This window comes from Pteropus alecto, unplaced genomic scaffold (assembly GCF_000325575.1).
Source record: "Pteropus alecto unplaced genomic scaffold, ASM32557v1 scaffold20, whole genome shotgun sequence".
Lineage (NCBI taxonomy): Eukaryota > Metazoa > Chordata > Mammalia > Chiroptera > Pteropodidae > Pteropus > Pteropus alecto.
The window spans coordinates 41934197-41952483 of NW_006436298.1; the positions used below are offsets into that span (position 1 = coordinate 41934197).

The window sequence follows — 18287 nt, forward strand, 5'->3', positions numbered from 1 at the left end:
GAATATTTTAAATGATCTTAGATTGATACTTAAAGAAATATAAAAGCATGATAACCTTTGTTTTCCTACCGTGTTGATTACAAATATGATTTGTCTGTTCAGTGCTATATATTTGTGTGGTCTGTTAAATGATCAGGTAGGTAAAGGTGCCATAGTAGAGAAAAAGGACTACAAATATCACTCTCAAAGAAGTTTTTTTGGCTCATAAAATGAATTTACTTTCAGGTCAAGTTGTAATGCCAGCCTGTAATCCTGCAGTTTTTAATTTCTACAATTATCTAAGAACACATCCTCTTTTGCTGAGACATCATTTTGGATCATCTGATGCGTTTTCCACACACGTGAGTTTAACAGGAAAAAGTGGACTGGCAGGAACAATTAATTTGAGTGAAAGAAGATTATTTTTTACTACTGCCAGTGCTCATTTAAAAGCTGGCTGCCCCATGTTGGCTTTGGAAGTATTATCAAAGATACCAAAAGTCATTAAGAAAACGAAACCTTTTTGTAGAACATCTAGTTTTCTGGATACTAGTAAAGACTGTTCTCCTACTTCTCCATTAAAATTGGATGCAAGGGAAGATAAGTCTTCTGTTATTGATTGGTCACAGTCACTGATGAATGGTTGTGGATCTTCTTCAGAGGGTTCCTCAGAGAAGCAGTCAAACTCCACTCTTTCTTTTGACTGGAGCCAACCAAGTGTTGTATTTCAGGATGACTCTTTAGAATTAAAGTGGGACAGTGATAATGAAGAAGAAAATGAGGATCTTCCCATTTCAATGAAAGAACTCAAACCTTTACAGAGAAAAATAGGAAAAAAAATAGATGAAACAAGTTCTAATTACACAGAATCTCTAAGCACACTAGATGAAAATGACATTTTAAGTCCATCAGAAGATATAATTGCAGTTCAATTAAAATTTAGAGCATGTTTAAAGATTCTCACAGTAGAACTTCGTACTTTATCTACTGGTTACGAAATAGATGGTGGAAAATTACGTTATCAGCTTTACCACTGGCTGGAAAAAGAGGTAATAGCTCTTCAAAGAACTTGTGACTATTGTTCAGATGCTGAAGAATTACAATCTGCATTTAGTGCAAATGGAGATGAATTGGGATTAAATGAAGATGGTGAAGATTTGCTTCACCAGACAAAAGTGAAACAACTGAAAGAAAATTTTCAGGAAAAAAAGCAGTGGCTTTTGAAATATCAGTCACTCCTAAGGATGTTTCTTAGTTACTGCATACTTCATGGATCTCATGGTGGAGGTCTTGCATCTGTGAGAATGGAATTGATTTTGCTTTTACAAGAATCTCAGCAGGTATGTAACTTACATGATAGCCAGTCAAAATAGTACATGTGTGAAAAAGCTTTTGATATTGCTTGTTTTTAAATTTTAAAATTGTTGACTTTCTTCATATGGTTGCTTTAAGGAATGTTCTTTTTTGTGTGGTGCTTCATATTATGAATTTGTAGAGTTGTGTTTGTATTGCAGTTTAAGGACAATTTGATATCAGGCCCTTTGATATGCTGAATTCATACTTCACATTCTTATATTAATACCTTATGAGGTGATGAACTTCTTATAATAAGATAGTATCATCAGTTTTCAATATAATTGGTGGAATGTGGACCTCCTCAAATCACTTTTAATTCTATAAAAAGTTTGTCATGCTTTTAATTTTTAATTGTTTTGAAATTTTCAAAGAAACCGCTGAATTACATGAGTAATGGATCATAACTGTAAATGGTTGATTAACCTTTTTTTCCTTCGTTTTTAAGGAAACATCAGAACCAATATTTCCTAGCCCTTTGTCAGAGCAAACCTCAGTTCCTCTCCTCTTTGCTTGTACAGCCAGTGCCAAAACAGTAGTTGCCAATTCGTTATTGCACCTTAGTAATCTAACACATGATATTCTACATGCCATAATAAACTTTGACTCACCACCCCATCCTGATATCCAAAGCAATAAAGTAAGTATGCTGGGTTACAGTCTTTTAATTTACTTAAATACTATGATAAAACTAAAAGATAAGTGTTAGGGTTTTTTAAAACAATTTTAAACATGAGACCATACATAGTAATTGTTACATTATCAAGTTTATATTGATTTTGATCAAAGAAAACTTCTAGTTGTAGGCCAGGCTCATCTTACTTGTGTTACTTATACCCAATAGGGTACTTCAATTTTTAATCACAATGCTAGTAATTGAGTCTTATTTAGCCATTTTATTAAGCATAATAGGTGTGTATGCAAATACATGAGTAATTTCTTCAGCAGTACACTTAGCCAAAAAGCTGATTGTTTTTTAGAGATAGAAAATATTTTGATATAAAATTACAAATATGTAAGTAAAATTTTTCTTTGTTAATATTAAGATTTTACCTATTTTAAGGATAACGTGAAGTATTTTGTCCCAGTTATTCCTCTAGCATAGACAGTGATTTATGATTCCAGCTACAGCAGAATCACCTAAAGTGCTTATTAAACATTTGAATTGTCAAATTCACCGAACTTATTGACTCAGTCTGTGAGAGTGAGTCCTAAGAATATTTATCTTTAAGAATTTCCTTAGATGACTCTAACACAAAACTAATCATACAGTTATTTAATCACCTTCATATCACCTTCCCATTCATCACTCTACTTTATCTACTGTTTACATCACATTTTATACTTCATCTTTACTCTCCACACATATTGAAATCTTTTAAAGTATGACCAAGTTTGACTATTTTTGTGTGTCTTTTTTTTCCCCTCATAGTCTCTCATCTGGTTCTTGCCTACCTCACAGGCTGTAATATCACACCAGTTTAATTTTCTAATTGTGCCCCTCATACAGTTTTTCCCTCTTGGATAACCTTAACCCTTGTAATTTAATTTTACCACTTATTTTCCTGTGCTTCTCTAATATAATTGTCCACATTGCATATTATACAATTACGAACTTAATTTCCTTTAGACGGTGTTCATTGTAGCCAAACTCTGTTCCATATTTAGCTTGAATAATAAGCATACCCCTGCTATATCATTTAGCTTTTGCTGCTTAAGAGCTACCCTGAAACATTTGTAGCCTAAAACAGCTATCATTTATTTTGCTCATGATTCTGTGGTTGGCTCATCACTTCTTTTGGTTTGGGCCAGCTGGGCTAATCCCTAGATACTTTGATTTTTCTTTGGTCAACTGGTAGATTGACAATTCTGGATGATCTATGATGGCCTTATTTACATTTCTGATGGTTGGCAGACTATTTGCAGGGCTGACAAAATCTGGGTCATATGTGTCTTATCTTTCAATAGTACAGCCTATCGTATTAGTCTGGGTTCTCTAGAGAAACAGAACCTATAAGGGGTGTGTGTGTTTGTGCATATAAAAAGCTTTATGATAATTGAGTCAAATAATCATGGAGGCTGAGAAGTCCCAAGATCTGCAGTTGGCAAGCTAGAGACCCCTGAGAGCTGATTGTGAAAGTTCCATTTGAAAGCCGGCAAGAAGAACCAATGTTTCAGTTCTAGTCCAAAGGCAGGAAAAAGACCTATGTCCCAGCTCAATGCAGCCAGGCAGAAATTCCCTCATACTCAGCCTTTTTGTTCTGTTCATGTCTTCAGTTGATGGGGTGAAGCCTACTCACATTAGGGAGGGCAATCAGTTGACCAACTCAAATGTTAACTTCATCCAAAATCACCCTACCAGATGCTGTTTGACCAAATGTCTTGGCACCCCAAGTCCCAGTCAAGTTGACACATAAAATTAACAATCATGCCTAGGTTATTTCATATTATTGTTGCAGGAGTTTAAAGAGCAACAAGACTAGAATTTGCAAGGCTCTTTGAGAACTAGGTTTAGAATTAACATATGACTTCTGCTGTGTCCTGTTGGTCACAAGAGGTCACAAAGCTAGCCCAGATTCCATGAGTGGGGAAGAGGACTGCACTTTTTGATTGATGAAGCTGGAAAATATTCTGGTCATTTTTGCAGTCTCCTGAATGTAGTCTTTGCTGTCTTCATTTTACATGATGATATCTTTGATTTTGATTTATCTACATGTCTTATTGATAATTGAAGGAGAAATAGCAATAAGATTATATCACTGTTTTTATCTGCATAAAAGATTGTTATACTTCATAATTAGATCAAAAACCTAGTCTTTTAAAAGTCTAGTCTACTTTCTTACCTAGGTTAAGCATTTCCTTCATCCTCAGATCTACTTCTGTTAGTTCTCACCATGCAATATTTAGAACCTTCTCTTCCCCAATGCAAATGTTTGCCTTTCAATTACTGTCTTTCATACCTTCTCCTGTCTCTAAAATTTTATTCTCTTAAATTGTTTGTTTTCTATAGTAGCTGGATATGTGGTAGCATATTCTTCAATGACTGTCCTTTATGTTTCTTTATGTGAACTGTCCTTTATGTTTCTTTATATTTTGGTTGAGGAAGAAGCAGGTTGAGCCTTAAACAGCTTGCTTTTGTTACATGGTTCATGTACTACTGAAGAGCTAATACTTGTTCCCATTTGTTCTTGAAATAGAAATTAAGTAGCAGGTATGTGTTTTATAATTTCTGCCAAAAGCCTCAGGATCTTTACTTGCAGTGAGACCTCTAAAGGTAGAAATGAGTGTTAAAGAAAAAAGAAATTGTTTATAAGGGCAAAATCATTTTCTCATCTTTTTTAAAATGCCGATTATATTAGGTCTTGAAAAAAGTTACATTTTTTGGAAGTTATACTTAAAGTAATTTTTTTTTCCCCAGGTATATGTAATGCATACGTTAGCAGCCTCACTTTCTGCTTGTATATATCAGTGCCTTTGTGGTAGTCAAAACTACAGGTAAATAATCTTTTTATGAAATTTAAGAATCTTACAGTAACCGATGATGTTTCAGAATATGTATGCTCTTGCTTTAGAAAAACTGCATACAGCAGTACACTCTAAATAATACAAAAAGCATATAGCTGAAGTATTGAGTAGCTTTTTTTCGTCTTTGAAGATTTATGTTTTTATGGCAAATGAATTTCAAGTAAACCTTGTCATTATAACTTATCTAGCAGCCTTTTATTGATCAGTGCCTAATGCCAGATATCGTGATACATGCTGAGATAAATTCTCCTTCCTTAAGGTGAATCTAGTTAGAAACAAACATGAACTGATAAATGATATATAACATGGCATCATACTTAAATAAGTACTATAATATGATGGATAGTAAAAGGCTCAGGGAGCACAGAGGAGGGAGTAACTAACTTGGAATTGAGAAAAAATTTACAGAATTGATGATTATTTTGTTGATGATCTTTCTTTTTATGACCTAAGGTTTCACTATAATTTATCTAGGTTTTTAAAAAATATTATTTAATACTCCGGAGTTTTTGTATACCTTTCTTTAGTTTTTTGAGATTCTCTGACTTTATTCCTTCAAATATTTTGTGCTCTCTCTTTTGTTTCCTTTCTTCTTAGACAGATATTAGAACTTGTGGGTCCATCTCAGTTTTCTGTTAGCTTTCCTGTCATGTATTCCTTCTCTTTATTTCTTTTTGCTTCATTTCCGGAGAAATCCTAGCTTCATTTTCCAGACACTAATTCTTCACCAACGTCCTTTCTTTTATTAAGCCTATTTAAGTTTGTATTTTAGGAATTCTATTTTTCATTTTTAAGATCTCTGTTGATTTTACTAGTCACTGTATTTTTTAAAAATAACTTATTGTCCTTATTTCTTTTTTTTTTAACCTGAGTGTGAAGCACTTTTCTTAATGTTCTGAGAAATCTGCTTCCTCTGTAGGCCTTTCACTGAGTTTGTTTCTTACATAAGCCTTCCTTGATTTGATTTTTTACAATCTGTTTATTTTATGTGTTTGAATTTTCCTGTGTGTAGCCTAAGCATACTGTTCTGGTTATGTATTCCAAGGTAGTTTCAACTTGATTTTTCTGACCCTGGTCCTCCAAGAGTTCCTTTTCTTATTATTGAGTATGGCTTTACATTCATCAACATATTTTTATCTTTCTTATCATTTCCATAGGCTTACTATAATGGAGGATATTTTTGTTGTTACTTTGTCATCTTGAAATTGGAAAGCAAAGCAAGAGAAACTATTTACAAATGCATCAAAATGCTATGACTAATAAGACTTGCCAATTAGAACAGGTCTAAACTATTAAATGTGCAATCTTTAAATACTATATTTCTTTACTTAATATATGATATAGAAATTTCTGACAGGTTAACAAAATCTTTTGTACTTATGTTATATTTCATAGTTTATGTCAAGTTACAAGTTCTTTTGTTCATTCATCTGTTTAGATTTAGCATAAAGTGCCATTTACTTGGAGAAACTTACCCTGAATTCCCAAATTATGTAAAATGCTCCTGTCTTTTGCTATCGTGGCACTGTATGTATAGGTTTAGTCTTTAAAAACAATATAAAATTATTTGTATCTGATTTCCCTACTAGACTATACATTTCATGGGAGACAGAAACCATGTTTTTCATTATATGCATGGAACCTGGTGCATACACATGATGTAACTTACCATAATATAGGGTAGACTAGCTATTAAATATCAGATTGAACCTAAACTAACTTTGTTTTCAACCAGATAACTTTGTTTTAAAGTGTGATATATAAGCTTGCTACTTCTTAGTCAATAGTAATTTTTCTCATTTGTACATATTCTGCCTTTCACTGAATACTTAAAACCTATCACATGTATTTTAATTTATAAAATTTGTATATTTACACTTAAAGAATACTTTATTTTAATATAGCACTAGACTATAGAGTACAGTATAGATATACTAGCGGTATAATTAATAAACAAAAATTTATATTTAAGGTACCCAGAAGTTAGATCTAAAACATGGAAATATTACATGTGAAATTCATTTTAGATCATTGTATATTATTATTGTTTTATTATATTGTTATTATTGTATGTTATCGTAGATTACTATTATTGAAATATTTTCTTCTCTTAGTTCATTTCAAACAAATCAGTTTACCGGAATGGTGTATCAGACAGTACTGCTTCCCCATCGGCATTCTTTGAAAACAGGAAGCTTAGATGAAGCAGTAACTCCCAATACATCGCCAGCTCAGTGGCCAGGTATAAATAATTTATACGTGTATGAATTTTTCTTAACCTTATCTAATTTAATCAGATAAAGAAAAAGTAGGTTTTGTTTTGTTTTGCTGTATGATAATCATTGTTAAATATTGTTAGAATTGGTACCAGTTCAGTATTCACCACTCATTACAAATTATGCACTTAACTCAGTATTTCCTTCTTCATGTACTAAAATAACTCAAATGTTTTGTTATATTACTTTTTATAATTTTGCTTTTGTCATAGTAAAAAAAATTTTATGGCGATTAAATTTTATCTGTCAGATTTCAGTCAGATTACAGATTTTCAGTGTTTCTCTAAACTGAACAAATAGCTCAAAATTCATGCATTAACTGTAATAACCTCTACTAGTCTATGAATTTACAGAAAAAAATATTTTAATTCTGATGCAATAAAGTTTTTTTAATAATTAGAAAATTTAGTTTTTTAAAATTTATTGTCAATGGTAGCTGTGTTTGTTTTTTGTTCTAGGAATAACTTCTCTAATTCGACTTTTGAATTCTTCTGGCGAAGAAGCCCAGTCAGGGCTTACTATTTTGCTCTGTGAGATTCTCACAGCAGTGTATCTTAGTCTCTTCATCCATGGCTTGGCAACACATTCTAGTAATGAACTATTTCGTATCGTGGCACATCCCCTAAATGAAAAAATGTGGTCTGCTGTATTTGGTGGAGGTGCTCATGTTTCAAGCAAAGAACAGACACATTCCAAAGCTTTACCTGGTTAGTTTTTAATTTGTTTTATCTTTTGTATTTATTCATCTGAATGATAACTTTGTTGAATGTAATTATATTTTAATTTATTCACAGAAAGTTCTCGATACAGACCATTTTCTTAAATCCTAAACAAATAGTTTTATGATGAAAATGCAGTGTAAAGTTTCTGGTGCAGTTTCAAACTTTAAGATATTCATGCACCAGTGATTAGAACTATCTAATGTAATTTTCTTTAATCTTTTACTATTGAAATTTTTATTTGTTGAAATATACTGTGACATTGGTTTTTGTTCTATCCCAAATACAGATTCTCTCTTCTTTCTTTGGCAGGAAGGCACTTTGCTATGCCTAGCCCCCACCAGGTAGTGGTATTCTCCATGGAATGTGTGGGCTTTTCCAAAGCTCTTTCAACCATCAGTTCTCATAGCCCTCCCAGTCTTGCAGGCAAGATATTAGCTTTAGAACTAGGCTTTTACAGTTGAGCTTGCTTTGTGTTGTGTTGGAAGGGTTGGAATACAGTGGGCCAGTTTTATTTTGTTTGGCATTTGTAATAGAAAATTGAGAATTTTTTTAATCAAGCCATATTTTTGATTGAAAACAGTGATTAGCATTTTAGAAAATCATCTCTGCATTTTTATTCTTTTAAATTCTTTGTTTTGATATTTTCTATCCCTTAGAGTTTAATATATTTTTAAATGTATAGAAATAAATGTTAGTGCTAATCATGATAAATCAGACTATGGCTTGAAATGACTAGAAAAATATTTCAAATGAGGCTGCTTCATGTTTTTCATATTATGATTCTGGCCATCAGGGTTTTGGATTTCTAAGTGTTCATAATACCGTGAAAGTAAATATTTTAAATAATTGTATCCCCTTTTCTATATTGTATTTATCTGAAGATTTAAACACCAAGCTTTCTTGACCTGAAAAGAATCTTCATGATGCTTTCTGCCTTTATTTTAATTTTTTTTGTAATTTATTAGCTTATATGTGATCATCTTGCTTTTAAATTTATAAAATATTTTAATTTTCATAACATCTCTTCTGATTTTTAAAGGGTAATTTCCTATGCTTATATTTTTATATGGATAAAAAGAAAATACTAACTTTTTATGAGTCTTGCTTTAGAGTATATACTTCTTAACTTCAGATATCTGAATTCAGTTAAATTAACTTTCAAAGTCTAAGAGAGAGAGTAAAATTTATAGCTTTATTGAGATTAGTATTAAATAAATAATTGATAAATTAATTTTGGCTATGTTTTTAATGTGTTCTAAGAGAAAATCATTTGTTAAGACTCTGATCTTTTAATGTAGAATGTAAAAAGTGATAAATTCTTGCTATGGAATGTCCACCACCTATAAAAAATTAAAAATACATTCTCACTGCCTAGTCAGTAAGTCTTAATTCTAACCGTTTTTGCTGAGCACAGATATGTAAAGAACCTGATTTAAAGTCCAGGTTGTTCTTTGTTTAACCACTTAGATTTAGTTGTTTCTAGGCAGAATTACCAGTACATAAGTTATCTTTCAAGTACTATCATAAGCACTATCATAAACTATATTCTACCACTTATTGAATCCTAAATAATCAAAGTGACCAAAAATTATCTGCATCTATATATTTAACCTTTGGATTGGGATATAGTAGCTAAATAATATACAATATTTAAAACATGTGGTTCACTTAGTGGTAGGGTTAGATGTAGCCACATCTAGGATATGTGAGTTCGTCTGTTTTTGAGAACCCAGAAAACTATTCTGAATACAAATAATCATGGGTGTACCTGAAAAAACATTTACAGAGAGCATGAATGATATGATTCATTAGTTTGCAAACCAGAAAAAAAGGAGTACACTCACTGTATGGTGAAGCTAAAGGCTTCCTGGTTCCAGAGCTGATCTAGTTTGAGAACGAGCAGGTAGAAAAAGAAAGAAGGAAAGAGATAGTAAACAAACAAACAAACAAACAAACAATAAATAAATAAATGAATGAATGAATGAATGAATAAATAAAAGACAGTATGTAGTAAGGCAATAATAGTAATTAGAATCAGCAGTTCTGTGAAGCAGATCAACTGACAGCTAGAGAAAGAGAATCTGAGACCAGAAAGTCAACCAAGACAAGGAACAAACGGTGTGGCTTTCAATATAAGGCAGAGTTCTGAAATCTCAGTTTCGAAAGCAATATTATGTTGTTCTAATATAATAACAAACTAAAGCAGCACAGCAGCCTGATAAATTTTAGATGGTAAGTAAGCAGCCCTGCATGTTTGAATTAGTGATGTCCCAAGAGACTAATTGCATATATATTCGATAGACATTGTTGACCAAGGGGATAAAATAATGTGTTTTAGAAAAGTTGATCTGAATTCAGCCAAAATTAACATGTTTTTTTTTTTTAGTTTTGACTATTTAAATTTGGCCAGAGAAAAACTGACAAGTTAAGAGTATTTTCCTGACTACCTAATCAGTATCAAAGTATTGTATATTGAAGATGAAATACACATTTGGAACCCCTAAAAATCTATCTTTTATAAAATTTTTTCATAAACTGAGTACTAGGGAGAGGAATTTAAAAGTAACCACTCGTTTTTCTTGCTCTGGTGTGAATTCTGATTTTAATTATCTTCTCAATAATGGTCTCATGAACTAAATTGTATTTCTTCGTGTCTGTTATATAGTCAGTGTACTAATTCTCTTAGTAATATGAAATATATGGCTGAAGCTTTGTAATATTAGAAAATGATAGATGGTTTTTTAAAGTATTTAAAACATTAAGTTTATTGCTCTAGTTTCTTAAATTAACTATAGTATATGTCTTTAGGTTTTCAAAGTCTTAATTAAAGATTAGAATCAATGTTTTCCATGATTTAAAACTGATCTTTAATGAAAAAGGAAAATATAAACACAGATCAAGCATAAACTTCAAATTAATGATTTTGAAATCCTGAGTTCCAATAAAAAAAATTGGGTGAAAGCCATCATTTCTCAACTGAAAACAGCTACACCTGAAAAAGATTGCAAATGTATTCAGACTGCAGAGGCTGAATTGAAAGTGATTTTGCTAGCCCTTTCCATACTCTAATCCATGATGGATGATTTTTATTAGACATTAGCTTGGAAGGTCAGAATTCTTAGCAAAAATATTAATGTACATAAATCAGTAATTTATTTTTAATTAAATTTAATTTGCTTCATGAACTCCACACTATATATTAATGAAGGATTTATTTTTTCCTAATTAATTAAAACTACAGGGCAGGTGTATTTTCATGAGAGTTCTGAATTATTGTGTTGTTATGGTTAATTTCTAAAGTAGATAATCAGCTAAGCAGTAACAATTTTCAAAAAATTACTTCTTTCTTGCTAACAGTTAGAAATCCATACTTTTGCTTTTTATTGCATATTATATATCAAAACAAAATATTTTTATTTTATGAATTTTTATTGTATTTTGTAATAGTTACAATTACAAAAACTGTAAATTTTTTATCTTGATAAAGTTACAGTAATGATTTTTTGTTTCCAAATTGAGAATGAAATATAAAACGAATATTTTATTTATAGTAAGCATGTCTTTTTATTTTTTACTATGAGACTGCTAATGTTCTAGACATTTTAAATTATATTTTTGACATTTGATTGTTTAGGTTAAGTATGGATCAGAAAATCCAAATATTTTGCTTTTTCCCATAAATTTGTATAAGAATAAAAGTTCTGTATTTAGTATTTAACGATTATATGTAGCATTGCTATCATTCCTTTAGGAAAATAGCAACCTTCTTAACTAGAAAATGTTAAGATGTCAGCATATTTAAAATGTAAAACAAAATCAGCTACTTAAAATATAGATGAATATGCCAAACACTTTTAATTGTCCACTGAACCACAAAATAGTTTTACGGGAAAAAGAAATACATTTTTGTTGTTGTTAGCGTCCTTGACAGACTTTTCATTGAGGGTCATATAATATATATTTTAATTTAAAGTTTAAAAATCATTTTATTTATTCATTTTATAACTGCTGGGGAAGGCAAATTCTTAGATAATAAGGGTTGAGAAAGAAAATAAAAGATAAAAGAAATACAAAGAAATGCACATGTGTAAAGTTTTACAGATATTCTTTTTTGAACCATCTCAGCTTTCTCACCATGACTTCCTCACTCAGTATTTTTTACTGAAACTAAGCATGTGCTCTCTCTGTCCAACCCTGTGTTCTGATATTTCTGGCAGTCTTAAGTGGTGCAGTAAAACAGCTTTAATGTTTTTTCTTCATTCTAATTTTTTTTGTATGGTCAAAAACACATAAAACTTACCATCTTAACCATTTGTGTACAGTTCAGTAATGATAAGTACATTGACATTGTTGTGAAACAAACCTTCAGAACTTTTTCATTTTACAAATTTGAAACTTTATACCCATTAAACAACTTCCCCTTTCCTCTTCTCCACATCTTCTGGTAACCACCATTCTTTCTGATTCCATGAATTTGACTACTTTAGTACCTCATATAGGGGAGTCATTTGTCTTTTTTGTGACTGGCTGCTTTCACATAGCATAATGTCCTCAAGGTACATCTTTGTTGTAGCATGTGACAGGGTTTCTTTTTATGCCTGAATAATATTTCATTTGTGTGTGTGTACTCCATTCAAATTTGTAATAAATCTGTTGAGTTTGAGCTGAACTCTTATACACAGATCTGTATTGTAGCCTTCAGAGTGATTGAAAAGGAGTACTTTAGCGCCATTATCTCCAGATCTTTTTATTACATAACCCTATCCACAAGACATGCTTGAGTAGTCCCCCAGTATATGTACATTTATTTATTTATAAATGCATGTACTATTGTTGATCCAGATAGTAAACAGTGACACATTTTACATTCTTCCTCTTGCCTCTTCCTTCTTCTTTCCTCTCTCCCTGCCCTTTTCTGTCTTCTTTACCTTGTGCTTTCTCCTTTCCCTCTACCCCTTTCCCTCTCTTTTCCTCCACTCTCCTCTGATATTTCCTTCTCCCCTTGTACTTATTTTAAAAATTAAATAGGAGTTGTAATTTCCTGTCCACATTCCAATGAATCATGTAGAATACCAACAACTTTGGAGTCTACCTTGCCCTGTGGTTTGGAGACAAATCACTACTTTCTATTAAGATATTTATCAGTTAATTTTTATAGATGTTTATGAAGCAGGTGCAAGGTACTGTGCAAAGTAATGATCCTAGGAAGACCTTGAGAGTCAGTCTTTCTAAAATATGGATATCCTCTGTTGGACTTTTTTTATATTAATTTTATTCTTTGACGATTAAGAATTACCTTAAAGTCACTGCTCCTTTAATCTCCTGATTTTGTCTTTTCCTTTTAGGAGTCTTTGAAGTTTACTTGTAAAATGACGTTTTACATATAATTTTGAGACTTTGTTTTATACTTAATTTGTATTCACATATTTGTAGTTCTCATACTCTGTAGTTCTCATACTCCTAATCATAAAAGAGATGAAAATATACCTCTTAGACTAAATTACCTTGCTGAAAGCAAGAAATAGATTTGAAGTCTATTTTATCTTAAATTTACATGACTTTTTTATCTTCTCCATAGCTGTTTCTATATAAATTTTTTTAATCATCAGTTAAATTATTTACCCCCACAAAAAAATTTTGGGGGGAGATAAATTTGAAGGTCTAGGACGATGTGCCTCCCAAAGTTTCATGTACACTCTGGCACACTCATGAATAGCCCCATGGATATGAGTGCCTTAGGTAGAGAATGAGATGGTTCTGCTGCTTTACCTGGAGGTTAGTTTTTAAAAGAAATAACATTTAAATCTAGGTTCAGAATATTTTGTTGTGTCTGATTTAAAATGACAAACTGAAAAAATAAATGTTAACTTACTATTACTGGTCTTCCTTTAGTATTAATTGAAGCACAATATACATGTGTGGTAACAAATCCAGTAGTACAGAAGAACTTATGATAAAAAACATTGTCTTTCTTACTCTGCTATACCTCCCATGTCCATTCCTTAATTGTAGCCTCTTAACCATTTCTCCATTTCTGTTTTGAGTTCTTTTGAGAGTTACATACATAATTCTAAGAAAACCACAGCAGAATGAGCTGGGGATGAGGATAGGGCTTCTTACAAGGGCAGGAAGTTATATCTACATGTTTAGTCCACATCTTGTCATGGAAGCCCTCTTTTAAATAATACATTCTGTGATTTCAAGCAGCTAAGAAATTAATTTTTTTAATCTATGTCAAGACATGATTCTGTCTTTTTCCTCATGCATACTTTTGTTTTTCTTTACTTGCTTTCTTGCCTATCCATGCCCCTTACAATTCATAAGCTCTATATCTACAGTTCCTTTTCATTTCTTCCTAATACTGATTTTTTTCTTCTATTACTGGCAAAGTAGCCATACACCCCCTTAGTAATGGAACAGTATAGTCAGTTTTTACCCAAGTAATAGCATAAGTACTTGATATTTAATAGCATTTTCAAAAACAAGCAGTTGAGTACCCAATGGCTAAATAGTCTCTATCGGCATTTCTAAGCTTCACGACCACTCTTAATCCAACATGATTTAAACATAAAACTATCTTAGGTCTTGCTGCAATTTGAGGAAGGAGAGGGAGTATCCATCCTAAGGGCAAGCTGAAGATCATTTCTTGTTTGCTGGGAGGAATTGCTCAGGCCCTTTTATTTATAGCATTTCAAGTAATATAACACTCAGTATTGTGAACCTGTTTGCTATTTTTCCTCCTATTATCCTTGTTTATCAATAGTGTTTTTGATAGTTTTATACTTCTGACATTGAGCTGTAATTTTAAACATTTCTCCACCTAATGTACTTAATTTCTCATTTTGATGTCCTGTGTCTAGTTTCACAGATGATATTTTAAATGTTTTCTCACTTTAAAAACCCTTTTGTGTTTTTCTTTTTAAAAACTATTTTTATGATGTAACCATCTTGATAAAATCTATTAATTTAGCATTGTTTATAAATTTTATTTTCCAGAGATCCCTTATTTGCGTTTACATGCCTTCTAATGATCTAAAAACAAAAGCAAAATAGTAATGTTAAAGTCAAATGATAAATAACTTAAACAATAGCATTGATTTTTGAAAGGTAAAAAATACCTTTATATTCAAAATTTTTTACCTGATGAGATTTTGGCAAAGCCACTACTTAAGTTTTAGAGCATTTATAAATGTGTGCACATTTAATCTGATGGTTTCTTTTAAAGTCATTTGAAAGATTATATAATAATTATATCACTTAGCAATCTCTTAGAATAGTAATTTTATTCAGTTTTCTTTTTTCTGAAATAACTTCTGTTAAACTCAGCTTGGCTGTAGCTTGATATAATGCATGAGCATGCTGTTTATGCAAGCTGAGTAGCTTCGAACAATAAAACAAAATTGTATTACAGCACAGGTATTTGCTTTCTTTTGAAAGGTAAGTAAATTCTCATTGGAACCACTGAAGGAGAATATTGGTTTACCTTAATATGGAGCTGTTCACTTATTAAACCATGCCTATGTCTGGGAAATCCTTGATTATTGATGATTTACCTGTGACTTAGTGTTGGTTAAAGATTTGTATTAACATGTTTTTCTATACAAATGCCCTTAATGTTCTAAGGTAAAATACTAAGAAAATACTGTTAAGTGTTTAGAAGTTACAACAATAAAGATTACATTTTCTACTTCTTTCTTATTCCATTGACTAGAAAATTCCGTTTCCAAGCCATTTCTAAAAGTCTGAATCAATTTAATTAAGTAGTTATGTCTTTTAATTTTTTTAATATTTTCAGTGAAAGTGTAGTTTTCTATTTGGATAAGAAGCCCAGTGATACTGAACACTCTCATAAATGAATTGTTGCTTTTAATTAACATTGACATCCCTTGATGTTCTTTTGGTCCCCATGATATTAGTTAAAAGAAAAAAGATAGGATAATGTAGGTAATTTCCTATCATGTTCTTAGCTAAATTATGGCCTCACTTATAAGGAGATATGACATTCTATTACCTATATGTATATATAGTAGAAAAGTCAACATTAAGAGAGTGAAGGACAAGTTGAGATAAAAGCAGAAATTGCTATACAAGGAGATTGTTGTCTCACTTCCTCTACCTATTTTCTTTACTACATGATAAGAATCTCAGTTTTCTGTGTGTACATATTTGTAGTTAACCTTAGATCTTATGTAAACATAGGTAAAATGCGTACAATGAAAATAGTACTTATTTAATAATACTTTACTTTGTTCTTGTTAGTTTCTTCACTAGTGGAAGGAGGAGATAAACAAAACAAACATTTTAGGCCATCAAAAATGTCTTGCAAAGAATCTGCCCCAATGACTTCTTCCTCACCACCAGTTAGCCAGGAGTCACTGACAGTCAAGGAGAAGTTCATCCCACCTGAACTCAGTATCTGGGACTATTTCATAGCCAAGGTAATATTTGTGTAGTTAAATGGAAATGAAAATGTTTAAGTGTAATTGTTGGTGCTTTCAAGTATTTTTCCACTCTGGTTTATAAAATTTCTATTTTATCAAGCTACATTACCAAAAAATATATACTAAAATATTTTGGCCATATTCCAACCATTTTTTAAGGCCATTCTTTGATAAGTTACAGTTTTTGCATTTTAAACAAAATGAAGTTTTTAGTAAGATGAAAAGATAAATTGGTTAACAGCTTGATACTGATATTCTCGATAGTAATTAAGGAAACAAAACTGCCAGAATTTAAAATGTCCTTCATACTCTCATCCCTTTTTCTACTACAGGCAGCCCTGCAATGTTCTGATATACACAGATTTGTTACCACTGTTTAATCCCTCAACAGCATGGTTTAAATTTAAGTTACCACAATATACTAAATGTGAGTAATTGCATAAAGTACAAAGTTCCCTGCTAGCTCTTCAATCCACAAATTACAATTAAAATAATAGATGCACCTCATGATCAATGACCAGTCGCAACAGTTCTTTCAAATTCTGTTGGTGATTGGTCATTTAGTGCTTGTTATTCAATTCACACATAGAAAAGCATGTGGTTGTCTTGCCTCTTTGTCTGCCATGATAAACCCAAATGACATTTTACAAAATTGGTTTATTAAAAGAGGGAATTGGCTAACAGTAATGGAAGTGCAACAACAACAACAAAATGAGGAGATTAACAATATACTGTAATAAAAGTTATGTGAATATAGTTTCTCACTCAAAATATTGTACTGTATTCACCCTTCTTGTGATGATGTGAGATGATACAGTGCCTACGTGAAGAGATGAAGTAAGACGAATGACATAGACTTTGTGATGTAGTATTAGGCTACTGTAAGGGTTACATGAACACAAGCAGTGCAATACCGTAACCGTTGATCTGATAACCAGGATGGCTACTAAGTGCCTAATGATTGGGCAGGGAGCGTATACAGCCTGGATACAGTGGACAAAGGGATGATTCGGGTCCTGGGTGGGATCAAGTGGGACAATCTAAGATTTTATCACATTATTCAGAACAGCACTCCTTTTAAAACTTATGAATTGTTTATTTCTGTAACTTTTCATTTGACATTTTCAGACTGCAATTGACCGTAGGTAATTGAAACCGCAGAAGGCAAAACCACTGATAAGGGAGCAGCTACTGAACACATTTTCTATATTGCCTTAGATCCCTTTCATGTTTATCAATTTTATGACTTCTCATACAACTACCTTACTGAAACTACTGACATTGAAATTAAGATAGTATCCATATTGTCAACTATAACTGAAACTTCTTCATTTTTTTTGATCTGTTAGCAATATTCAACACATATGACCATTTCCTCCTTTTTGAAATACCTTTCTCTCTTGTTCTCTGATGCTGATGTCTTTTAGTTTTTTCCCTAACCTTACTATTTATTTCTTCATATTCTCCTTTCTCATCTTTCCTTTTCTACCTGACCTGTGAATCTTGATCTTACTCAAGATTTGGGTTTTGGTATTTATTTTCTCTAATACTTTACTTCTCACAACCAGAGTACTCTCATTTCACTAAATGATATCTTCATCCTTGTAGTTGCTCAAGCCAGAAACCCAGAAATCATCTTTTTTCTCTCTTTTTCTTGCTTTCCAGATTTATCAGCAAATCTGTCAGCACTTTCCCCAAAACATACTGCGAATCTGTTATTTCTCTCCATCTCCATCACTGATCACCTATTTCTAGACTGCCGATTCTTGCCTTAGTTACCAATGTCTCCATTTCTACTCTTGCCATTTGACTTTTCTCTCATAAGAGAGTGGTTATGTAATCTTCTTAAGATAAATCTTGATACCTATCCTCTATTTAAAACTCATTAGTGGCATTCCATTACACTCTATACTGTGTTCAACAAAAAAAACCTGTCTGATCTGTCATCTGCCATTCTCTTTCAACCTTTATCCCAACACTATTTCTCTTGC

The 18287-nt window shown here is 31.8% G+C and overlaps 1 protein-coding gene across 1 annotated transcript in view; it reads left to right on the top strand.

Moving 5' to 3' along the window:
- The window catches only part of DMXL1 (Dmx like 1), a 120515-nt gene that overhangs the window by 63719 nt on the left and 38509 nt on the right, over positions 1-18287 (top strand). Inside the window, 6 exon segments of the mRNA XM_025047731.1 lie at positions 226-1319; positions 1781-1972; positions 4751-4827; positions 6972-7099; positions 7592-7840; positions 16115-16293. Of these exon segments, the coding sequence (XP_024903499.1) occupies positions 226-1319; positions 1781-1972; positions 4751-4827; positions 6972-7099; positions 7592-7840; positions 16115-16293 (1919 nt within the window).